Source organism: Notamacropus eugenii, chromosome 5, assembly GCF_028372415.1.
Source record: "Notamacropus eugenii isolate mMacEug1 chromosome 5, mMacEug1.pri_v2, whole genome shotgun sequence".
Taxonomy (NCBI): Eukaryota; Metazoa; Chordata; class Mammalia; order Diprotodontia; family Macropodidae; genus Notamacropus; species Notamacropus eugenii.
Genome location: NC_092876.1, coordinates 130944961 through 130971763, shown reverse-complemented (window position 1 = coordinate 130971763; position 26803 = coordinate 130944961). Strand labels below are relative to the sequence as shown.

Sequence of the window (26803 nt, the reverse complement as noted above, 5' to 3'; positions counted from 1 at the left end):
TAACACAACTTGTTCAGCCATTGCTCAATTGATGGACATCCCCTCGATTTCCAGTTTTTGGCCACCACAAAAAAAGCTGCTATAAATATTTACACATGTGGGTCTTTTCCCCATTTTTATGATCTCTTTGATCCCTAGAAGCGGTATTGCTGGGTCAAAGGATATGCAAATTATTATAGCCCTTTGAGCATAGTTTCAAATTGCTCTCCAGAATGGTTGGATCAGTTCACAATCCACCAATAATGAATTAGCATTCCAACTTTCCCACATCTTCTCCAACATTTATCATTTTCTTGTTTTGTCATGTTAGCCAATCTGACAGGTGTGATGTGGTTCCTCAGAGTTGTTTTGATTTGCATCTCTAAAAGATAATGATTTAGAGCATTTTTTCATATAATTATAGTTTTTAATTTCTTCTTCTGAAAACTGCCTGTTCATATCCTTTGACCATTTATCATTGGGGAATAACTTGTATTCTTGTAAATTTGACTCAGTTCTCTATATATTTTAGAAATGAGGCCTTTATCAGAGATACTAGCTGTAAAAATTCTTTCCCAATTTTCTGTTTCCCTCCTAGTCTTGGTTGCATTGACTTTGTACAAAAACTTTTCAATTTAATGTAAACAAAATTATCCATTTTGCATTTCATTATGTTCTCTTATCTCGTGTTTGGTCATAAATTCTTCCATTATAAATCTGACAGGTAAACTATTCCTTGCTCCCCTAATTTGTTTATAGTATCAGCTTTTATATCTGAGTTGTGTACCCATTGGGACTTTATTTTGGTATACAGCATCAGATGTTGGTCTATGCCCAGTTTCGGCCACACTATTTTCCAGTTTTCCCAGCAGTTTTTCTCAAATAGTGAGTTCTTATCCCTGAAACTGGGATCCTTGGTTTTATCATTGCTATATTCATTGACTACTGCATCTTAACTACCTAACCTATTCCACTGGTCTACCCCTCTAGTTCTTGGCTAGGCCACCTTACCTGGCATTTCTTTTCATTATTTCCCTTGATATTCTGGACCTTTTGTTCTTCCAGATGAATTTTGATATTTTTTCTAGCTCTACAAAATAAATTTTTGGTAGTTTGATTGGTATGGCACTGTACATTTCTAAATACCTTAACCTGGTGTGGTCTTTCTAAATTTATAGATTCTTTTTCTTGTACATAAACCCTAGAAATAGTTCTTGTACATAAACCATCTCTCTTGGTCAAATATGGTAGGCAGGGAAGGAAATATCAAAAAGAAACTCATGCTTGATTTGGAGAACTGGTGATATTGGCAATGTTCAGAGAAGGGAAACAGGTAATTAGATTGGGTATGGCAGATCTCCAACCCTAGGGAGTCAAGACAAAATCAAGCAAGAGCTTTGAAGCTTGGTGCCTCAGGCTGGAGTTTAGAGATTAGGAAGTTAACAAAATGGTAAAGGAGGATGTCCTGGAACCAAGGCCGAGCTCCTGTTGATCAGTTTCCTGAGAAACAATCCTTGAGCTGACTAAAGTTAGCAAAGCCCAAGAGGAGTGGATCCTTATGAAGGCAACAGGAAGAACAAAGCACAAGGAGTCAGAAGACATGTTTCAGCTGCAGATCTGCTGTTTATTAATTGGGTAACCTTGGGCAAGCAGCTTTCCTGCCCTGAAGCTCAATTTCCCCTTCTGGTAAAAAGAGAAGGTGGGACTTCAGGGGTGCTTAACTTGGAGACTGGGAACTTTTTATTAAAAGGGGCTCAGGGGACAAATCTTTCGATAAAATTGATTTCCTTTGTAATCTTATGCATTTTGCTTCATGTACTTAAAAAGACATGATTCTGAGAAGGGGTCCATAGGCTTCGCCAGACTGCCAAGGGGGCAAGCAGTGATCAAAATGATCTTTATCTAAGATTCCTTCTAACGCAAACACTCTATGATTCCAGGTAGTGGATTGCTTTGCACTTTACATAATGAGGAAATGGTCAAAGTAGGGACAAAAGTACCACAAGCTGAGATAAAGACGCCAGAAGAAAATACTGGAATTCTAAAGAAATCCTTGACCAGCCTAGTGACAAGAAGATTAAAGGATGGGTTATGTTTGACTGAGAATAGAGAGAAACCATTAGCTGCTGATAGTGTAGTAGCAGTAACTTTGACATTTCCCAGCAGCTGTTTCGTGGCTCCCAGGGGTATTCTCACAGTCTACAAGCAAGAGTTTTCAGAATAGATTTTGTTGACTAAGATGTTAGCCTGCTTTTCAGATTATTGCCTAGGTCTTGGCCACTTCAGTCTTCCCTTCCCCTCCCAACAGTTCCTTGGTTATGGAACTGTTTGCCAAAGTCAATTAGATTATTAGCATTCCCAGAAATATTCAATTATGAGTTGTATGTTCAGGTGCATCCTGGTCTTTGATTTCCTGGGGTCTGACTGACTTAGTTGGCACTAAAAATTGCAAGAAAGTGAAGTCAGTTGGAAAGTAGGGGTTTATAACAGAATATTACCGTTGTAATGGACCAGACCTGAGACCCTGACTCTGATGTTATTCTACAAAGCAGGGAACTGAGGCCCAACAAAATGAAATGATTAGTACAAGACATCAGAATCCAAGCTTCCTGAGTCCTAATTCCTTGCTATAGACATACAGAACTTTGAGAATCATTCTCATTTCTGAGACAGTTTTAATGCAGTGGAAAGATGTGGGTTTGAATTCTGGCATGCCACTCATAAAGTAGGTCACTGGGGTGGTCACTTCTCTGAATTTCAGTTTCCTTGTCTGTAGAAAAGAGACAATCCTATTGTCTTATTTACCTCACCGAGTTGTTGTTAAACTACAAAGCACTATATAACTGTGCCCTTGTAAGGATTTCCTGACACTATGCTATCGAGGTTTGAGAATATGTGCCTGAGTGTTTTAAGTAGATATTCAGTACTTTACAACTGCACCACCTGGGAAGATGCAAATATTTAAGTTAATGCTAACGAAACCAAAACATATCAGAACAAAGAACTCAAACATATGGAACTTATTATGAAGAGAACAGTTTATTACTAACAACACTTTATTCAGCTAAAACCACAAAATAATCCATACACAAATGCTTAGGAAAAAGTGCAAATTTCACAAGCAATATTTATAACACACCCTGTTCTCACAGTAGGAATATCATCTGCAATAAAGAAGGTATTGACCTGATGGAGTTAAGGTGGCCTAAACGAAGTCACAATTCTAATTTCAGCCCCTTGCGTGCAAACCTTTATCATCACACACCTAATATGGAAAATAATGCTTCATTTCTAACAGTGCATGTAATCCCCCAACCTTCAACAGAATAAAGCCAAGAGGGGGTATGTGCAGTTATGCCTGGAAGAACGTTCAGGGTGCTGTAAACATTACCCATATTTCACCTCTGTCAGTTTGAGCACGTCTCATCAAATACATCACTTTCTGTATCTAGGTAAAAAATACATGAGGTTCAAATAAGTTTTGACTCCCTTGGGAGGGTATGTTAGTGGACTTAAGAAGGGAATTCCTTATGGGATCAATTCTGTAACTCCATTAGCAACTGAACCTTCATCTACTTCATCCTTAAAATGTAAACTGTAGGACTGTTAATAAAGCTCCTGCTGAATGTTGGTGATGAAGTGGACCTTTCAGATCACCCAGGACAGTTCTCTCATTTCATAGTGGAAGAAAGTGAGGTCCAGAAGGGAGCACTAATTTGTCCAAGGTTACAAAACAGAGCCAGGACTACAGCCCAGGTCTCTTGATGCCTAATGTCTTTCCTCTTTCCATCACAATTTACTCAGAAAAAAGTCTTAACATTATGCAGAACTATACAAGACATTTTTCTCTGGTCACTAAGACCACAACCACACTCATCCTCAGCCCTCAGCTTCTGAGTGAGCTTCTCAGATGAAGCTTTGGGGGCAGAATCTTTGAAGTTACGTTTGAGTTTGCTCAGATGCACAAACTGAGGCAAAACTCTGCTGGAATTGGGAGGTAGGAAGTGTTACAGTGGAAAATCCTTGGACTTGGAGTCAAAAGACCAACCGAATCCCCAAGATGGCCCTGCTAGCAGTCTACTTTATCTTTCTGAGCCTCAGTTTCTTAACATGCCAAATAAAGATATTTGTTCTGCCTCGTGTGTAGAAAGCACTTTGTAAATAATAAAGCACTTTATAAACATGTGCCATTTAATCGTTAGAGTTGTATATAGTAGGCATTAACAACAACGTGCCATGATCCAAACAGGAATGGAAAGGCAGCATGGTATAGAGCAATGGACTAGCAGCCCGGGAACAAGGGTTCATGTCTCTGACACCGAACTTCAGCTGTATGACTATGGCCAGTTTTCTCTAGGCTTTGTAAAAATTTTATTTGTAAGCTTTATTTTATTTCTCTAAGACTCAGTTCTCCAACTATTAAAAACAAGGATGATTGTTCTACCCACCTCACCTCAACAGGAATACTCTATTCCCTGCACAAAAAAAGAAACTAAATATAGATACGTGGGTACCTAGCAAATATCATCTGAATAAATTTGACAAACAATCCTTACTGCTCTTAATCTCTCTAAGTGTTACTACAATCAATTAAATAATGGTAAAGGATTAGGAAGCTAATTAGTTGATAGATATATCAAACTACTGTTAAGTAGGTTCAATTCACACCTGAAAACCATGAATCCTAGAGGGCAGGGATATGTGTGTGTTTCTGATGTGGTACCTTATGTGCTTCAATAACTTTATAAGACTTTGACATTAAACGCCATGGGGATACTGGTAACAGAACTAAGAAGATTCCTTAAGAGTTAAGTCTGTCCCCCTCATTTGCAGAAGAGGAAACCAAGGCCCAAGAGGTGAAGACACTTAACCATAGTCACACTGCAAGTTAGAGGCAAGACAAACACCCATGTTTTGAGGTTCACAGTCCAATGCAGGGGTGAGGAACCTGCAGCCATGAGACCACATGTGGCCTTCTATATAGCTCAAGTGAGGTTCTTTGACTGAATCCAAACTTCACTGGATTTGTTCTATGAAGTTTGGATTCAGTCAAAGAGCTGTACTTGAGGACCTAGAGTGCCACATGTGGCCTCAAGGCCACAGGTTCCCCACCCTGGGTCCAATGGTTTTCCATTACGCCACCCTGCTTCTAGTACTGAAACTAGAAAGAGGAAGAAAGCTTGCTGGCAAAGATAACAAAGTGGTGGCTTTTGAAATAAATGTTATTTTTGGAAAACTAAGACAGCTAGGGGTTATGAGTACAGCTGTACCATTTAGACAGGCAGACAGAACAATTCTCTGACTTTTGGCTTTTTTCAGATGTCTAATTTGAGACAAAGAACAAAGGTTTACTATGAATATTTTAAGATCCTAGGATGAACAGCAGTGAAAAAACCAAACTAACTAAAAATCAAATGTTCAAATAGTCATTCGAGTGAAAACAAGTGTTTCCCCATCAGCTTCTCAAAACCATCTCCAAAAACATGAATTTCAAAAAATTCATAATAAATTAACAGTATTTAGACAAACTCAAATGAGTTTTGAACAGGTTCAATTTTTTGCCCCCACATTTCTTTTTGGTGGTAACACAACAAACAGTCCACAAATGAACTCCATCAGTAAGGTAATAGGATGATAGCTTTTCACAGTCACAAAATAGCAGAACTGGTGGGGGGGAGGGGAAAAAGGGGTAGAAAAGGGTGAAAGGAAACTTTTCCAAATGGAATCATATGGATGTTTTAAGCATTATCAACATGAATAGAAAACATATGTAGCAAACAATGTTAGTAGCACTTCACAGAGCAATTCGTTTTCAAAATTACATCATCTAGCAAAAAATTATGTTGTTTCATTAATCATGGACATATTCCAGAAATACATACTATCTGCTTAAGAAACAAGGGTCCATTTCCTGAAATAATGTATCGCCAAGCCTCCAATTTTTTTAAACCTTCTGGATTTGCCAACATTCCTACATCTATATGGTAAATATTTTATACATAAAAACAAAACAAAAAGCTCTGGGCATTCCTTAAAATGGAAAGGATTGTGTTCATGCCACAAAGACAGGATGAATGAAAAGTGAAGTCTAAGAATATCTTTATAATACTTGATGCATTTCTTACTCAACTCCGGGAAAAATATTTGCAATATTATCTTCTAAATTCAGAATGAAACCCAATTATCAATTTTATTAGGCTTTAAAACACTTAAAACTTTTGCTTAAGCCTACCAAAAATGTCTGAAGGAATTATAAAAAGTCAGTATAAGGAGTCCCCATTCCTATCTCCAGGAAATCTCAAATCAGAAGAAAAAGTGACTTGCTTTTTAAAGCCTTCAAGGGTCTGCCATGGTCTCTTCACACATTCCAAATGTTCAACAATTCTTGTTAGGAAATTCTTCCACCTTAACTTAAACCTCTCAGACCTTAACACAGACTCCTAGGAATGAAAAGGAGAAATTATCTAATCCAAATCTTTCCTTTTAAATATAGGGAAACTGAGGCCTAGAGAAGGGAAGGGAAGTGGTTTGCCCAAGTCACATAGCTCTCCTGCTATTTTTCCATTACCTTGTCTCCTCTACTCTGTCTTCTCTGGAAATGGAGAATGGCTAGTCATCTTTCTCAGTTCAAGTGTTGCTTTCCTTTTAAGGACCAATTAAATTATCTTTCAGTCTTCTCTGAGGTAGGAGGATCAGGATTACTTTATCCTTTTCTCATGGGTCTTAATTCCAAGTCCATTTATCTTTAAATTATCTTCCTCTTACATTATCATCCTTTCCAAGTTCTTTACTTTGTTGTGCTGCCTGGAGGAGCCTGACACAATAATCAGGTCCACCAAGTACAAGAGAGGAATTCTCTCCCACTCTCTACCCTTTGTCTAACTGATATTGGTTCTTTAAAGCAGTCAGTGGCAGGTTTGCTTTTAGTTTCTCCATTATAACTCAAGGCCAAGTCATATCACCTGTCTGTCCTCAATTTTTTTGTTTTAGAAATGGAGACAAATTATTGTCACAAAGTTATTGTGAGCAAAATACTTTGTAAACCATAGAGCAAATGTAAATTAACGCAGGTTCCTCCTCACTAGAGGTGTTCAGGGGCTAAATCAGAGGCTCTTAACCTAAAGTCCATGACTTTAGCTCGAAATATAATACACACACATATACAAATAATTTGTATTTCAAAATGACTGATTTCCTTTGTAACTGAATGTATTTCATTTTATGCATTTAAAAGCATCATTTGGAGATGGTGGTCATACATTTCACGAGGCTACTAAAGGAGTCCAGGACACAAAAGAGGTTAAAAAGTCCTGGTGAGATGGTCACTTGCCAGAGATGTTGAAGAAAAGATTTTTCAGGTACATGTTGAACTAGAGGCCCTTATAAATCCTTTGCTCCTCAGCTTCTGTAACTATCACTGTTCAACTGCCTTCTATTATTAGGATTCTGTACAAGTCTAAACACAATCTGGACTTTCCCTCCACAAATCTGGGTTGAATAAACCATGAATAAAGCCTCTTATTGTTGGATTTTTTGGGTGTATAAATACTTATACATGCATATATTTACACAAGCCTTTCAAAAGGGTTGTGTATTGATTTAAATATATACTTAAATATATATTTAAATCAATATTTTTGTGCTCTGTTTACATACAATCTCTCATTTTCATCTTGTTTTTGTGTTATAACTACTTATTTTACTTCCACAAATGGACATCCCTCTCTATTCTGGCCTGAAGGGCCTTTCTGGAAACTTCTCCAATTAATATTTTTTAATTAACTTAAAAAATTATGTCCCTCAACTTAGAACTCTGATCCTCTTTCCCAAGGTTCTGGGAAGCCTCAAAACTTTATATCTTCCACAAACTAATGCAAATCTATCCCTGTTCTACCTTCTATGTTGTAAGACAAAATGTTAAAAACATTGGACTGAAGTCCTAGGTCTGTATAACTGAGCCTGTCGTTGTTTAAATCAGACACTGTCTGTCTACATACAAACCCTAGGACACGTGAATTTCTCCTACAACATACAGGACAAGGGGTTATCCAACCTCTGCATGAACATCGTCAATGATGGGAAACTTATTCCCTTAAAGGGCACAGCATTGCATTATTTGACAGATAAAATCATCAGGAGATTCTTCCTTATATTAGGTCAAACTCTACCTCCCTATAAACTCCATACACTGGTTCTAGTTCTCACCTGAGTCCAAATGAACATATCTAATCACTATTTTTAATTTAATCCTCCAAATATATGAAGCTGGTGATCATGCTGGTCTTCTCTTCTTCTTTGTTATTCCTGAATCTATATTCTTTAAGAACATTTTGAAAGATTTGTATAAGCTAAATAAATCTAGAGGCAGTACAGTATACTAGTTTGGAAGACCTGGTAAAGTCCTGCCTCTGAAACAAATTAGCTGTGACCATGAGCAAGTCACTCAACCTCTTAATGTCCTAGACAACTTTCGAAGACTAGGCCATACCTGTGTTGTTGATTATTTGGGGGGGGGGGATTTCCATATCAGGAGATTCCCCATAGAAATGAAAATAACAGAGCTTGCACACAAGATAAAGCAAAAGAAAAAAAGTTGAAAATACTTAATTCTGGAAATAATAATAATCTAAGCAGCAAAAATTTTTCACTTTGAATTCCATGTTGTGTACTTGTGAAGTGGCCAAATAAAACTGTTCTCTTCGTATCAGAATGAAACATACAACGTGGCTTTAATGACTGAAGGAGACAACCCGTCTTTTTTAAGCTTCATTCTATTTTGTAGACACTTAAATACAGATTTTTACTACAAAAAAAATAACATTAATCAAATGTGTTCCTGTACAACAAAGACAATCTCCTACATGACAATATACATTCATAGAGCCAAACAAAATTTAACGAGTTTTTTCCTATTTAGTGCACACCCTCTGTCAACATCAATTATAAACAAAGTAAATGTGGTTCTCTTTACATCTAGTTATTTGCCTTTATGCAAGTCATCCACGATCCAGCTTCAAGAACAGGGTTGGGGAGAGATAAGGGGAAAACAAATGAATGTTTTTTTCACACTGGTGGCAAAACAGTTTTTAAATGTAACTGAGCTCAATTAAATGTGAACAGATGTAACAACTTCAAACTGGAACTATGATTTTACTTGACCAGACTGGTTGGATAGAGATGTCTTGGGTCACTGAAATCCTATCAGCTGCTCCTCTTACCCGAGGGCCTTAACATCTTTATGGAATAACTATCCTATAAAGTGTAACTGTGAGCAGTCCAAGGGGGCACTAAACAAACTAATCAGTAAAATGGAAGCTTTTTTCCTTTTTAAAGTTTTTCACAAAAGTGCTAAATCAACTAATCAACGGCAGTTTCATAAAGGCACAACTCTGTGGAATGAAAGCAAACTGTCTCCTCATCAGAAGGGCTGGAGAAATCAACCTAATTCCAAAGCAAATTTTTAAAGAATTTTTGATAACTGTCCAGTAACATTGTTTCATAATACTTCACTTATCTGTATCTGGTTCAGCATTAAGACCTACATGTCAGCTTTTAAAGGGTGGGGACTACATTGTGATATATGATATTTCAACACTATTTAATATTTAAATACTGAAACCAGACAGGAGGAAAACTTGCTGTGCAGGGTGAAAGAGTAGTGACTTATTTTCAAGTAACCAACTGAAGACTAAAGACTCTCCTTTAACTATATTTGAAAACTAAGAAATATCTGGGGCTGCCCAACTGGGCCACTGAAAGGGAGGACAAGAAGAGTCCCTGTCTTCTTCCCACTTAAATACCTGCTGCCTGTAAAACCTTTGAGAGCTAATTATGAAAAGGAAACAAAGTTTTAAAATTACTTTCAAACTATGTGTGTTGACTGAATAGTAGTGTTAAAAAAGGGATGAAATAAAATATTAAGTAATAATTGGTCTGGATTAGGACAACTTTTTCCACGTTGATATTTTTTTTAAGGAATCTTGGAAAACAAGTGAATCAAAGAAGCCATAATAAATTACACACTATTCAAAAACTCCATTAACAGAATTATTTTTATCATAGCAGATGAAGCTGCTTGAAAAGATACGGTTCTTAAGTGAAGTTAATTTATTTTTAATTGAAATTTGGAGTTCCATCTCTATCACAATTTTCCTTACAAATAATGACACTGAATTTTAACATGGAAATCCCTAACAATAGCAGTATATCATTTAAGACCTGCTTCTTATGAAGATCTTATGTGATATTTTTAAAAACACCCTAGATATTTGACAAAGTAGATCAAGCACCTTTGCCATCTGGAATTGTACAAAAAGGAAAGGCGCTGACCACTATCTATATATACACACTCTCCTGTTCAATGGCCTGTCTGGGAGAAATATAACTAGAACCTGTGGGGACATTATCTCAGCTCACACCAAAGCCTTTGGAAGGCACTGAGAGATTTGTCAAAAACAAAGCTTCCCAAGAGAGTTGCCACTATTGTTCGATAAACATTAGTATTTTTAAGATACACATGTGAAAAGTACAACTGATAAAGAGCATCTGAAATAAAGGTGCTAAAACCGTATGCCATACACCATCTAGTCCTAATCTAGATATTGTAACTACTCTACTTGTAAATGAAGACCCCTAGCAGTGCCAGGGGGGTACTAAAGAAGCTGCGCTGCATTCTCACCAACATGATGCTCCATTCCTCTAAATAACTTCACAATCACGAACAATATTTGGAATATTTAGCTAATTTTTGTCTGAGCTGTACTAGACATGGACGACACACACACACAAATAAACCTAATCAAATTACAAGAGGAAAATTCACTCCTGCATGACCTCTACAGAGCTCTTTAAGTCGAAGGCTGGGGAGAGTATGTTTTTAATGCTCAGTGTATGTGACTTTTGATCAAAATAACTGAAAATCTCAATTATTTCACTTGCTTTTAAATTTAAGTCTCTTTTAAGTTTATGCAACTTGATTAAATCAGGTGACAAAAAAGATCCTGCTTCATTATAGGTCTTAAGGAAGTGAGTTCTGAAATAGACAAATGTACGCAAGGACAAGGTTAAATGGAGGTCTTGGATCTGTTGTTCCACATGACACTGCAAAGAGCCGTTTGCAGAATAACAGCCTAGAAGATGTCTAAGCAGATCGCCAGATCAGTCCATTCTTACTGGGCTCTAGAAAATTCTCAATCAGAGCGTCAACGAGCTTCTTCAGTTCTTCTTCCAGCAAGGCAATATCACTGAGGGGGAAAAAATAAAAGCTTAGACATCCTGCCACTCAAAATGTTATCCCAATACTTCAAGGGTCCATGATTTCATCCATGTCAGGAACTGTAGGCAAACGCCCTCAGAAAACTGGTCAGTGAGTTGCCGTGGCCAAAAATACTCATCTGATGGCCAAACCTCTGAGGATGTACCTTTGTACAAGCAGGCTGGCCTTCAGCTAACAACACATAGTCCCCACTTCTAAGCCCATGCGCAAAGCCTTTTTGACTTCATAGGACTTGCCAAAGTTTTTGTCTTCCTGGCACAGCCCTCAAAAACTTTGCAAGATGAGGCTTCGGTAAAGGAATTTATAGAACTTGCAGCCTTAAAAGTAAAAATTAAAAATCCTTCCCAAATTAAAAATAATTCACAGCTCACAACTACATAATTGTTATTTATTACTTTTCAAAGTTATCTATTTCTTTTTAAATGTAAATTTCTTTATGAAAAGTCTCATAACAATGTTCCTGTGAATTAATATAAGTATTACTATGTACATAATAAAAATGAGAAAACTGAGGTACAAATAAATTAGTTGAAAACATATTGCCTCTGAAGAAGTATTAGGTTAAATACTTGACTTTCTATCAAAGGATAAAAGTAGGTTTCTGTAATGACCAAAGAACCTTGGTAGGTTAAAAAAATTTTAGCTGGAATAAGCAAAAGAATTTTCCTAGGCCAAATGACTAAATGATGCAAAATAAAAATAAGAAGCACTTGAATAAATTGAGATGCTTGAATTAGCGTTATTCTCTAGTACATAACCTTTGAAGAACAATCAGTTCACTGTAGAATAATATGGTGAAATCTGAAATCTTCATGGTGAGTAGACAAGGTTTGACTGCCAAATAATGAAAAACGGTTGAGAGTTCATTGATGTGCCCAGTATAATGCACCCTCTTTTAGGGCAGGAACTGTCTCACTTTCGTATTTACACCCTAGACATTAGCATGGTGCTTGGCACAAAGTAAATGATTAATAAATGCTTGTTGACTGTCAAGACAAGAGCACGATATGTTAAAAGGAACAATGGGAGCACTCAGATGACCTGATTCTGGTTTTCCGAGTCCTGGCTTAAGCAAATCACCACCTCTTACTTAGCACCTCAGTTTTTTCATCTGTAAAACGAATATAACCATATTTGCATTGCTGATCTCACAGGGACAAGGAAAAAACTTTAAAAAACTTTAAAACTGTGAAGTGAATAAACACTCTAGTTTTAAACTCAGTTTAAGCTTCAGTCGTTGACAAATATAAAACAGAAAACTAATGACTTTGTGTGCTAGGAGATGCAGAGTTTACTTCTTATGACATGGCAAAGTCATGGCATTTATCCCTCATATTAAGATTCCATTCTCACCTCTGGTCAGGGGATGCACACATCTCGGCATAATACTTTATCTTTGGTTCAGTTCCACTTGTCCGTAGCGTAGCCACACAGCCATTTTGAAAGGTGAATGTAATCATTTGGCTGCTTTTACTCACAGGCAGCACCTATGTATAAGAATAATGACAGGTGAACCCTTAACAAATATCTTCCTTATACACTGCACTTCACCTGAATCAATAAAATTACTAAATTTGCCTAACATTTATTAACTGCTTACCTCATCCCAGGTTTTTGAGCTCAGGGCTGGGGATAAAAAGATTAAACAAGATACAGTCACTGTCTTCAAGAGGTTTACAGTCTAGTGGTAAAAGGAAAATAAATTCTAATCATATTAGAATGTTACCAAAAAGATAGGGAGGAACAAACAATCTACTAAGAAAGAGGCCAGGAGAGAATGATTCTTACATTTAGAGAAGTGGAGTATACAATTAGAAAAGCTTTCTTAGAGGAGGTGGCCCATGAGCTTGGAAAGGAAAGAATTGTCCTAAAGAATGAATGTGTACTAAAGAATGAATGATGCCTTTTCAAAGGTATCATTGTTTCCCCAAATTTAAAACTCCCTTCTCTCTGTGACATGCCTTAGTGGAAAGAATATTTGCTAAATGAGTTGTCAAAAAACTATATAAACATAACTATCTTCTGTCTCATGTGCATTAATACTTTCTACTTTATAGATATGTGAATTTATTAGTGTGATAACTTCATAGTACAGACCAAAATACTTCCATGCATTTTAGTCTATGAAATTCCTGTCCATGTCCTCCATAAAGGATATAACTCAGGGCACTGGGGACTTTAATTTATTATTTTAATATTTTGAAGGTACCAATGTGGCCCTCTGCCCACTATTCTATTGTCTCTCATTCTTACTACAAAGCTAAACTAAACCATCTCATGCACGTTCTTGGTCATATCTTATAGGCTGTGTCTCATTCAAAAGCCACTGCCACCAACAGGCAGTACTTTACTTGTGCCTGTAATATCACTTCCCCCTTTATTTCTTTGGATTCCTTGCTTTTCCTTTGAAGTATGCCTTCCTTCCTTTCCATGAACATTCTCCTGAATTGCTTCTGTATACATATGGTCAGATCCAGTCATACCTCTCAAAATTCTCTCCCATACTTCATGGGGTACTAAGACAGTAGAGTCAAAAATTTAGATTTACATGATCATCACGGATGAAGAGAGATGACTAGACATGCTGGCAGACCGGTTCTACTTCATATTTATTTTTCCTCTTTCATGTTTCACCTTCAATAATCTTCAATTCATCTTCCAATAATCTGGTTTTGCTGGATCTCATGCCATATTCTATATGCAGCCTCATTCTTTACTCAGCAGATTTGTGCTGTTTTATGAAGCAAGAATGTTCATGATCCTTATTCTTCATTAGTGTTTTGCAAGTGAGCTTGTACTCTAAACCAGTGGCAGTCTCAGCTTCCAAATCTCTCCACTTGACAAAGAGATCAAATGTCTGCTAACTCACACAATTTTGGTCTCTTATGATAACTATTTTACATAGGTTATATTTTTTACAGTCAATTTCTTTACTTCTGTCCACTTTCCATTTCTGAACATTTGCTAAAATTGAAGTTACTATAAATGTATGTGTCTTATCATCTTTGTGCTTTCTTTCAATTAAGCATTTACTTTGACATATGCTCTAACCAGTTGATAATATGACTACACAAAAACAACTGATTCTGAAATGACTGCTATGTCTATGGCATGTTATTTTTTGACTAAAATAGTAAAATTCATTTTCTGTAATGTTGAATTAACCAAAAAGTGTTTGTTGGTTGCAAGTTGTTAGTAGTAAACACCTGTTAATACTAGGCACTGGAGAAAAAATGCAAAGAATGAAACAATTCCTACTTGCAAGGAACTTATATTGTAATGGTGGAGACAAGTACATACAATATATATGAAGCATCAATATCAAGTTAATAAATATAAAAATACACAAAATAGTTAAATACAAGGTAGTTGGGAGGGACAAGTAGTTAGAGAAGAGATCAGAAATGGTTTCATGTAGAAAAGAGATTTGATGAGACAGAGGTAAGAAGGCAACAATTTTTCAAGCATGAAGGGCGTATATATCCAGTGCAAAGGTATAGAGTCTAGAGATGGAGTACTGTGTATAAGTAACAGAGTAAAAGCCAATTTGACTGGATCAAAGAGTAGGGGGAGAGACAGAGAGCAATGTCCAGTGAAAATGGGAAGGTTAGTTGGGCTTTGGTTGTGAAGGGCTTTAAAAACTCAACAGATGAGTTTATATTTTATCCTAGAATCAAGCCAATGGAGTTGGCTGAATAGAGGAGTCACATGATCAGATTTGTATTTAAGTAAGATTTCTTTGGTAGCGAAGTATAGAATGGTCTGATGTGGGGAGAGACTTAAGCAGGGGGAACAATTAGAAGATCGATGCAATAATCTAGGAGAGGTGATGAGAGTTTGAACTAAGCTGTGTGAGTGGAGTAAAGGGGCTAGAATTTCAAAGATATGAAAATAGAATCTTCAAGATTTGGCAAATGATTGGATATGTAGAGTAATAAAGAGTAAAGAGCCCAGGGCAATGCTGAGATTTCAAACCTGGTGGTGCCTTCAAAAGAAATTGAGAAGTCTGGAAGATGGGAGAACTTAAAGGGAAAGACAATGAGTTATGTTTTCGACATATTAAGTTTAAGATGTCTCTTGGACATCCAGCGTGAAATGTCTGGTAATCATCTGGTGATGTCAGATTGAAAATATGATGAGACTGGGACTAGATATATAGACATGGAAGTCACTGGAAATGAGACAGCTAAGCCTATAGGAATTGGTGAAGTTACTGAGAATGTGGAGAGAGAAGGGGACCTAGAACAGAACCTTAGGGGGAATCAATGATGTAAATGATGAGCCAGCAAAGGAGACTGAGAAGGAACAGTCAGAAAGGTAGAAGGAAAAACAAGAAAGAATATCCAGGAGGAAAAAGTAGGTCAACAGAGGAAAGAACAGTTTCAATTGAATGATAAGATCAGAAGCTGGACTGCAAAGGGCTGAATAGGGGAGAAGGAAGTGGAGGCAGCAAGCATAGACAACTTTTTCCAGGAGTTTGGCAGAAAAAGGGAACAGAGATTTAGGATCATAGTTTGAGGGGACAACTGAGTCTAAGTGAAGGTTTTTTTAAGGACAAGGGGGACTTTTGTTTAAAGCAGTAGGAAAGAAAACCAGTTGATAGGGAAAGGCTGAATATGAGTGAGAAAGGATACTGATGACGATAAATACATCAAACACTTTCTGATTTCCTTGAATTATTCCCAACATTCAGATATGAGGCTTTTCAACAGTCTACAAACTTTAAGTATCTTTCCACCTTTTGACTCTGAATTATATTTTCCAAAACTTTTTTCATGGTCTGTTTGCTTTTGCTTATGATGACCACTGAAAGCTGAGAAGACCAAGTCCCATCAAATGATGATATTTCTTGTTGCCTTTGGGCACACCATGAAACCAACTCTTCCAACCTTTTAACTTGACTCTCAACGGAGAATCTGTGAGCCACTTTTCCAGTTAGCTACAAATTCATGTCACCTGGCTTCATTTATAGTAAGAATGTCAATACATATGTGATTTAATTCTTATAGTCTATTATCAACTGAATGGCAATTACACAAAGATCTCACATTGTATATACAATTAATTAAATTAATTCCTACAGATCATTTAAGAGCTATGTAAGTCTTTGTATATCTCCTGCCATATTATGACAATGTAGCAAAGTAGAAGAGATTTGTCCATTCAGACAGTACTAAGGAATATTTTCTGTGGCTAAAAACCCCCAAACATCAACTGTTGGGTAAGCCTTTACATACTTAGCTAACTAGGTCCTCTTACAACAGAAAATCTGTCACTAGTCCTATACCTGAAGTTGTGTTAGCATGGCAGGTCTTTTCCAGAGCTTCCATTCTGCTGTTGTTGCCTTCCTGAGCAAAGAATCAACTCAACATCATCATAAAAGCAAAATCAAAGTACATACACAGACACAGGGGCTTTTTGCTAGAGTATATACGGTTCTAAGTTCCAATCAACATCTATTTTCACCTCTCAAGTTGTACAACACTATGCCTTCTGAAGTTTCATAATGTAAATAAAATGAAGAATAAAATGAAGGTTTTTGAGAAATTCATTTTCTCAAGGAAAAATTACATGAACCAATGTCTACAAACAGAACAGAGAATTAAGGAGAACCCACCATGAATCTACCTAACCAGCAGTGTGGCCTAGTATAAACAAGTACAGAATTGGAAACTGAATACTGAGTTCAAGTCCCAGTTCTACTGCTTATTGCCTGACTTTTTAAGCAGGTCACTTGGCCTCAGTTTCCTAAGATGTCCACAAGGAATACCACAGAATCTCACAGTTGGAAGGGTCATTCAAATCTACCTAATCCCACTGGTATCTGAACAACTCCTTCTACAATGTCTCTATAAAGTGATAATCAAGCAGTTGCATGAAGACTTTTGGTGAAGGGGGAACCCATGCGCTTATGAGGCAAGCCATATGTTTTCGACAGCTCCAATGGTTAAATTTTCTTTTGTTATGAGGCTTAAGTCCATCGATTTGCAATTTCTAACTCCTGTTCCTAGTTTTGCCTTCTGAACCAAGAAGAACAAGTGTAACCTTTCACACCATCATGGACCTTTAAATAGTTGAAGATAGCCATAATCCTACCCCTTACCAGACCTATTCCAAGTCTTTTCTTTTCCAGGCTAAACAACTCTAGTTCTTCAGCTGCTCATCATATGACATTTGTGATTTTTTAAGGATCTTCACTTTCAACCATCGTCCCTCTAGACATTCTGTAACTTATCAGTGTTCTTATTGAAATGTAGTTCCCAGAACTGAACGCAATACTCTAGATTAGGGCAGAATAGAGTAGGACTATCACCTGCCTAAATCAAAAATTTCTTTAATGTAATTAAGATGTAATCAACTTTTTTATCTAGCCCACATCTCCATCTTTTTCTCATGAAAAAATCTTAAGAGCTTTGTTTAAAATCCAGGTAAATTATGTCAGCACCATTCTCTGATCTACCAATATAATAATCCCATAAAAAGGGTAATGAGGTTAAGTTTACCATGCCCCATTCTTGATGAAGCCATTGCTGGTCTTTGTAAATTATTTATTAAACATTTATTAAGCACTCACTATGTGTCAGGCACTGTGCTAAACTCTGAGGAAATAAAGAAAGGCAAAAGATAGTCACTGTTGTCAAGGAAATCACAGTCTGAGAGGAGATACAACATACACACAACATGTATAAAAAAGCTACAAACAGGATAAATTAGAGAAAATCAACAGAGGAAATAATAACTACTCCCCCCAAATGTTTTTAGTCCTTTAATAATACATTCTGTAATTTTGAAAGGAATTTAAGTTGTTTACTGGCAAATTTGCAGACTGCATAGTTTTTTTGGTTTTTGTAAATATGAATTTTTGCCCTTTTCCAATCCTTCAGCACCTCTCCCACTCTCCACCAACTGTCACAAATCACTGGCAGTGGTTCAGCAGTAACATCCACCAGTTCTTTTAGGACCTAGGCATGTAGTAAGTACATTTGGTGCTAAAGACTTAAATGCATCAAAGTCAAGTAGATGATCTCTATCTCCCTACACAGTATTAATATTAGAACCCAATTAGCCAGACCAAAAATCATGCTTCTTGGTAAAAGAAATAGAAACAAAAGTTAAATAGTTCCATCTTCTCGAATTATCTAGTTTTCACCTTGAGTAATAGTTCTTTTCCTCTTCTGATCCTTTTTTTCCTCCCAATACATCTATAACTAAAATGAAACAACCTCTCTGTGTTGTTTTTAACTTTTCCTGTCAGCCTCAGCTGAGTGTTAGCACATTTGATGAGGTTCTTACACAACTGGGCCACACTTTTCATTTACCTCTGTTACCTGCACTTGATCCAGTTTTCTGCATTTTTTTTTACCTCTAAGTTGATGACTTCCCTGTACATCCATCCACCTCAGTCTCTTTAGACAACTTCCCATTTTCTCATTATCAGTTTGTATCTTCAAAATTTTGTTTTTTGTTTTATCTTAAAATGTTTCATTCTTGTCTTTTCCCTTTATGTCACAGCCATTTCAACACCTCTTCCAGTGTGAACCCTTCCTCATAAGAAAAACAAAAAAAAAATCCTGATATAAATCTGACAATACTGCTATAGTAGTACTTCTGCCTATTCCTTTCCCCCTCACAGCCCCGACTATGAAGGAAGGTGGTATGATTCATTATCTGTGCTCAATTACTTAAGAGGGTTTTTTTTTTCATTTTTGTGATTTTTGAATTGATCTTACTGCAGTCATTGTGTGGATTGTTTCTTGGTTCTGCTTATTTGGCATCAGTTCTTAAAAATATTTCTATGTTTCTTTTGAACAATATTTCACTATTAACACATGATTATTACTACTTCTACTTTTTATTCATCTTTGCCCAATTTGTATAGCAATCTTCTTTGACATGGTAATTCTATTTTCATTGATTTAACTATTTAAATGGTTTTTGTGTGAAAAAAAAGTTATCCAGTCAAAACCGGTGGCACAGTGACTAGGTGATACAGTCAGTTCATGCTGAACTGAGTATACACTCCATAAAAAGTTATATGTGATAAGATTTGTAATTTCATACACAGTCCTATTTTTCTGTTCTGGAATTGGAATTAAGACCTGAGAGTGAATCTTGCCTCATACATTTAGGAGCTGGGTGACCACAAGTACATCTCAAGTACATCCTCCAATATAAGATAAGGGTGACAGTTATTTCCTTCTGGGCTGTTGTAAGAACTGAATAAATACAGTGCTTTGTGAACTTTAAAGTGCATCAATTATTAAATCTCCCTTTATTTCTTTTTTAAAAAATTTATTTATTTTTAGTTTTCAACACTCATTTCCACGAGATTTTTGAGTTTCAAATTTTCTCCCCTTCTCTCTCCTCCCCTTACCCTGTGTATTTTGATTACTCCTTCCCCCAATCCCCCAATCTGCCCTCCCTTCTATCACACCCCTCCCTTCCCTTATCCCCATTTCTCTCTTTTCTTGTAGGGCAAGATAAATTTCTATATCCTGTATTTCTTATTTCCCAGTTGCATGCAAAAACAATTCTCAAGATTTGTTCCTAAAACTCTGAATTCCAACTTCTCTCCCTTCCTACCTCCCCACCCACCCATCCCCACTGAGAAGGCAAGCAATTCAATATATGTTATACATGTGTAGTTATGCAAAAGACTTCCATAATAGTCATGTTGTGAAATACTAACTGTATTTCCCTCCATCCTATCCTGCCCCCCATTTACTCTCTCTTTTGACCTTGTCCTTCCCCTAAAGTGTTTACTTCTCATTACTCTCTCCTCCCATTTGCCCTCCCTTCTATCACCTCCCCCACACCCCATTTCTCCCCATTCTCCCCTATTTTCCTGTAGTGTAAGATAGATTGTCATACCAAATTGAGCATACATGTTATTCCCTCCTTAAGCCAAATGTGATGAAAGTAAGCTTCACTTTTTCCCTCTCCCCTCCATTCTTTTCCCCTCCATTGAAAAAGCTTTTTTTTGCCTCTTTTATGAGACAATTTGACCCATTCCATTTCTCCCTTTCTCCTCCCAATATGTTCCTCTCTCATCCCTTAATTTTATTCTTTTTTAGATATCATCCCTTCCTATTCAACTCACCCTGTGCCCTCTGTATATAATCCTGTATATGTATATAATCCCTCCAACTACCCAAATACTGAGAAAAGTCTCAAGAGTTACAAATATTATCTTCCCATATAGGAATGTAAACAGTTCAACTTTAATAAGTCCCTTATGATTGCTCTTTCCTGTTTACGTTTTCATGCCTGTCTTGATTCTTGTGTTTGAAAGTCAAATTTTCTATTCAGCTCTTGGAAGTTCTCTATTTCATTGAATGACCATTTTTTCCCCTGAAGTATTATACTCAGTTTTGCTGGGTAGGTGATTTTTAGTTTTAATCCTAGTTCCTTTGACTTCTGGAAAATCATATTCCAAAGCCCTTCAATCCCTTAATGTAGAAACTGCTAGATCTTGTGTTAATTCTGATTGTATTTCCACAATACTTGAATTGTTTCTTTCTGGCTGCTTGCAATATTTTCTCCTTAACCTGGGAACTCTGGAATTTGGTTACAACATTCCTAGGAGTTTTTCTATTTGGATGTCTTTCAGGAGGTGATTGATGGATTCTTTCAATATTTATTTTATCCTCTGGTTCTAGAATATCAGGGCAGTTTTCCTTGATAATTTCATGGAAGATGATGTCTAGGTTCTTTTTCGTTCATGGCTTTCAGGTAGCCCCATAATTTTTAAATTGTCTCTCCTGGATCTGTTCTCCAGGTCAGTTGTTTTTCCAATGAGATATTTCACATTATCTTCCATTTTTTCATTCTTTTGGTTTTGTTTTGTGATTTCTTGGTTTCTCATAAAGTCATTAGCCTCCATCTGTTCCATTCTAATTTTTAAAGAACTACTTTCTTCAGTGAGCTTTTGAACTTCCTTTTCCATTTGGCTCATTCTGCTTTTGAAAGCATTCTTCTTATTGGCTTTTTGGACCTCTTTTGCCATTTGGGTTAGTCTATTTTTTAAGGTGTTATTTTCTTCAGTATTTTTTGGGGTCTCCTTTTAGCAAGTTGTTGACTCGCTTTCCATGATTTTCTTGCATTGCTCTCATTTCTCTTCACAATTTCCCCCCCGCCACCTCTCTTACTTGATTTTCAAAATCCTTTTTGAGTTCTTCCATGGCCTGAGACCACTGCATATTTATTTTGGAAGTTTTGGATGTAGAAGCCTTGACTTTAACATCTTCCTCTAATGGTATGCTTTGTTCTTCCTCAAAGGACGGAAGAAAATACCTGTTCACCAAGAAAGTAACCTTCTATAGTCTTATTTTTTCCCCCTTTTTGGAGCATTTTCCCAGCCAACCACTTGACTTTTGAGTCCTTTGTCAAATGGAGGGTATACTTCAGGGACCTGTAAGTTCTCAGTTTTTCCAAGGTGGCACAATCAAGGAAGAGGAGTTTATTCCTCTCCTGGCCAGGGCTCTGGTCTGGGAGCAACAACAAGCTTCTCTGCTCAGAATCTGCCAGGAGGGTTCCCTCTCCACAATTACCTCCAGCTCCACCAGGCGAGTGCTTCTCCTTACCCCAGGACCACCACTCAGATCCAGATCTGCCCCTTGATTCCCCCAGGGTCTTTAGGCAGAGGGCTCCAAAAGGGGGCCCCGCTGCAGTGACTTTCTCCACCCTGGAGCTGGGGCTGGACCCTGCTCCCTTCTCACCCAGGTGAAAAACTTTCTCACTGACCTTTGAAGCTGTCTTTGGTGTTTACTGGGAACCACAGCTGCTGACTATGATTTCCACCCTGTAGCCTGCTCCAGTCCTGTCCATGGCATGCGGCCAAGGCTGGGCTGTGCTCTGCTCTGAGCCTGGTGCAACAGACCTTTCTTGTTGGCCTTCTAGGCTGTCTTGGGCCGGAAATCTCTTTCACTCTGTCGTTTTGTGGCTTCTACTGCTCCAAAATTTGTTTAGAGTCATTTTTTACAGGTATTTTATTGGCTATGGGGGGGTCGAGCTAGAGCAGGTCTGTCCTACTCTGCCATCTTGGCTCTGCCCCTCCCTTTATTTCTAAAAACATATTTTATAGTTAGAGAGACAGAGATAAAGACTGGATCTGTGATAGTAACAGCATAGGAACTCACCAGTGAAGAAAAACCCTCAATTCTCTAACACATACAGGCACTTTCTCTGCAACTTCTGGTTTTCGGGAATTGCACTATGAGTTTAAGAGATTTGCCATGGCTCAAACAGTCATTATATGAGAGAGGCAGTACTTACATGTAGTCATTTCTAATTCTGCGACTGATTTTTTATGTGAGGGAAAGGTTTTGAAAAGTTGGGGGAGAAAGTGGGAATGGTAGTAACAGTAATTTCAAAAATAGAAAACATCAATGAAACATTTTTAAAAATACACAGAAAAAAAGCTGAACAAAGTACAGAAGAAGGCATGAGCAAAAAGGATAATACTGGTACATTAAATTAATGGAGATACCATGGCACAATTGAAAGAGCGTAAGCTCTGGTCAGAAGACCTGGGTTCAAATTCTGATTTGAACTACTTCTGATTCCCACTACCTGTGTGTCATCAGAAAAGCCATTTAACTTCCCTGGGTCTCAGTTTCTTCTCTATAACATGAAGTAGTTTGTAGTGGTAGCAGACTGTAATGTAAAAACAAAAGACAGCAAGAAAACCTTTTTAAAATTAGAAAACAAATAAAAGGCAGTCAATAGAAATCTGGCCTTAGATCAAGGAAGACCTAAAATTCTCTGACATATCCTGGCTGTTGTGATCCTTGGCAAATCACTTAGCCTGTCAGTGTTCTAGGCAACTAAAATGAAAAAGTTACAGAAAACGTATCAAACTGCATTGACAGAGGGTGTTTCCTCCTCTAGGAGTTCCCTATATGAATGAATCACAGGTTTAGTCCCTTTCCTTATTCCTATCCCTAAAAAGCAAAATAGACTGCCATAACCACATTTGATTTTAAGAGAACAAAGGACAGATAACTAAGGATGAACAAAGAAGGGTAATTGTGTTCATCCTTCATTGCCAAAGAAGACCATGCCATCAAAGAAAGGATGGCATGACTAGCATTTATTTGTATAAAAGAGAGAAAAGGCATGACTACCCAACAGTTCATGAAAAGGATGTGGGGGATAGCTAGGTGACACACTGGATAGAGCACCAGTCCTGAAGTCAGGAAAACCTGAGCACAAAATCTGGCTTCAGATATTGTGTGATCCTGGACAAGTCACTTAATCCTGACTGCCTCCAAGAAAAGGATTCAGTCACTTTAGTAGACAGAACTATGAATCAACATAATGAAATGGCATAACATCATCTTAGGCACTTAGAGGAGTAATGTCAGAATGAAAGGGGACAGTGATCCTGAATCCTGCCATACCCTAATCAGAGCTGAAATACTATATTTAGTTCATTAGGCACCATATTTTAGGAAAAAAACTGACAAATGGAAACATATGCAAAGGAAAGAAACCATTCTGGTGAATAGCGAAAAGAATATTTTGACTGTACTAGGTGGTACAGTGGATAGAACGTTGGGCTTCGTGTCAGAAAGACCTGAATGTGAATTCTGCCTCAGACAACTATTAGCATTTAATGTCACAGCCTCAGTTTCCTAATCTATAAAATAGGGATAATAATAGCACCTATCTTATACTGCTGTTGTGAGGATCAAATGAAGTAACATATGTTAAGGGCTGTGTAAACCCTAAAAAGCTACAAAACATTAGGTATTATGTATTGTTATTCCTATATCATAGTTGAAATGGTTGGAGAAACATGGGATATTCAGTCTGGAGAAGAAAAGATATTAGGGATATGTAATGATTTTCTTTAAGTATTTATCTGAAGGGAGGTCATGAGGCTTAATCACACTTTCCTTGCTCCAGAGAATAAACTCCAGAACCAGGAGCCATGTATTAATGTTAGTAGTTAGGTTTTACATAAGGAAAAACTTCCTACAGTTTTATTCTAAAGTTTTGTTCACTAAATGTTAACTGACTGACTTGCTGGCTAAAAGAGCAAAAGTAACAAGGGAGCACAATAATAATGCTATTATATATAAACTAAGAAGAGGATTATAGTACCAAAATGGCTACTTTTTTTGAAGCCTCAAAGAAAAATGTAATTTGATCTCAGGCCCAAAAAGAACTTCTGGAAGAGCCTAAAACAAATTTTAAAAAGCAAATTAGAGAAGGAGAAGAAAAACTGAGAAAAGAGATTAGAGTAATTCAAGAAAATCATGAAAAAAGGGGCAACAACATGGGAAAAGATAAATAAAAATTTACTAAGGAAAGTAACTCCATAAAAAACAAAATTGCCCAAATGGAAAAGTACAAAAGCTCATTGAGGAAAATAATTCCTTAAAAATTAGAACTGAACAAGTGGAAACCAATGACACTATGAGACATCAAGGTAAGATTAAAAAAAAAATCAAAAAAGTAAAAAAAAAAAAAATTGAAGAAAATATGAAATTGTTCATTGGAAAAACAACTGACCTAGAAAACAGACCCAGGAGAGATAATATAAGAATTATTGGACTATCTAAAAGTGACAACCAAAAAAAAGGCCTGGACAACATCTTTTAAGAAATTATCAAAGAAAACTGCAATAACATATTAGAACCAGAGGGCAAAACAGAAACTGAAAGAATCCACCAATCGTCACCTAAAAGAGATCCCAAAATGAAAACTTCCAGGAACCACATAGCCAAATGCCAGAGCTCACAGATCAGGGAAGAAGTATTGAAAGCAGCCAAAAAGAAACAATTCAAATACTGTAGAGCTACAGTCAGAATTACACAGTATTTGGCAGCTTCCACATTAAGGAAATGGAGGCCTTGGAATATTATATACCAGAAGACAAAGGAGTTAGGATTACAACCAAGAATCACCTACCCAACAAAACTGAATATAATCTTTCAAGGAAAAACATGGACAATTAATGAAGTAGAGGACTTTTCAGTATTTCTAGTAAAAACATCAGAGCTGAATAAAAAATTTGACCTTTAAATACAAGCTCAAAAGAAACATGAAAAGGTAAAAAAGAAAAAAGAAAAAGAAAACATAAGAAATTCGGTAAAGTTAAACTGTTTATATTTCTATATGGCAAGATAATATTTGTAACTCAACAACTTGATTACTATAAGAGCAACTAGAAGGAGTATATATAGACAGAGGGTGAGGCTACAAGGTGACTTTTATGGGATGATACCTAAAAAAATATAATAAAGGGTTGAGAAAGAAAACTGCACTGGAAGGAGAGGGGAGATTGAAAGGGTAAATTATCCCACATAAAGGAAGCATGAATAAGCTACTGTAACGGAGGAGAAAATAGGGTGAGTGGTAGGGGTGGCAGGCAAAGCCTAAACCTTACTCTCAAAAAAATTGACTCAAAGAGAAAATAACATACGAACTTATTTAGATATAGAAATCTATCTCACTCTATAAGAAAGTAAAAAAGGGACAGGGATAACAGAAGCAGGGTGGGGAGGACTAATAAAAGGGAGGATATATTGGGGAAGGTGGTGATCAGAAGTAAAACATTTGCCAGGAGGGAAACGGGGGTGGTTGTAAGAGAGAGACGTGGGAATAAACAAACAAAAAATAACATGGAAGGAAATACAAGTTAGTTATCCTACCTATAGATATGAATGAGTTGATCTCACCCATAAAATAGTAACGGATAGCAGAATAGATTAAAAACCAGAATTCTACAATATGTTATTTATAAGAAACACATTTGAAGCAGAGTGATAAACATAGGGTAAAGTTAAGAGACTGGAGCAGAATCTATTATGCTTTAGCTAAAACAAAGAAAACAGGAGTAGCAATCATAATCAGACAAAGCAAAAGCAAAAACAGGTCTAACTGAAAGAGATAAAGAATGAAACTATATCTTCCTGAAAGGTACCATAGAAAATGAAGTCATATCAATACTAAACATATTCACCGAACGGTATAGCATCCAAATTTCTGAATAAGTTGAATGAGTTACAGGAGGAAACAGATAATAAAATTATAGTATTGAGGAACCTCAACTTTTCCCTCTCAGAACTAGATAATTCCAACCAAAAAAATAAACAAGAAAGAAGTTAAGGAGGTGGATAAAAACTCTGAAAAAGTTAGATATGACAGATCTCTGGAGAAAAGTGAATGAGAATAGACAGAAATACACATTTTTCTCAGCAGTATATGATACCTACACAAAAACTGACCATGTATTAGGGCATAAAAAGCAGAAATAGTAAATGTACCCTTTTCAAATCATAATGCAATAAAAATTACATTAAATAATGGACAATGGAGAAAGTAGAAATTAATTGGAAATTAAATAATCTAATTCTAAAAAACAAGTCTGTAAAAGAACAAATCAAAGAAACAATCAATAGTTTCATTAAAGAAAATGACAATGAAAACAACATACCAAAATTTATGGGAAGCAGCCAAAGCTGTGTTTAGGAGAAAATTTATATTTTTAATTGCTTACGTCAATAAAATTGAGGGAAAAAACCAGACTGATGAAATGGG

At 36.7% G+C, this 26803-nt stretch overlaps 1 protein-coding gene across 2 annotated transcripts in view; it reads right to left on the bottom strand.

Annotated features, from left to right (window-relative positions):
- Positions 1-2999: 2999 nt before the first annotated feature.
- PGM2L1 (phosphoglucomutase 2 like 1) overlaps positions 3000-26803 on the bottom strand; it is an 88640-nt gene continuing 64836 nt past the window's right edge. For both annotated transcript variants that reach the window (XM_072610864.1, XM_072610865.1), the window contains exons 13-14: positions 12608-12741; positions 3000-11222 (exon numbers count right to left, since the gene is read on the bottom strand). In XM_072610864.1, the coding sequence (XP_072466965.1) occupies positions 11120-11222; positions 12608-12741 (237 nt within the window). In that variant the 3' untranslated portion in view covers positions 3000-11119. The remainder of the gene's footprint in view (positions 11223-12607; positions 12742-26803) is intronic.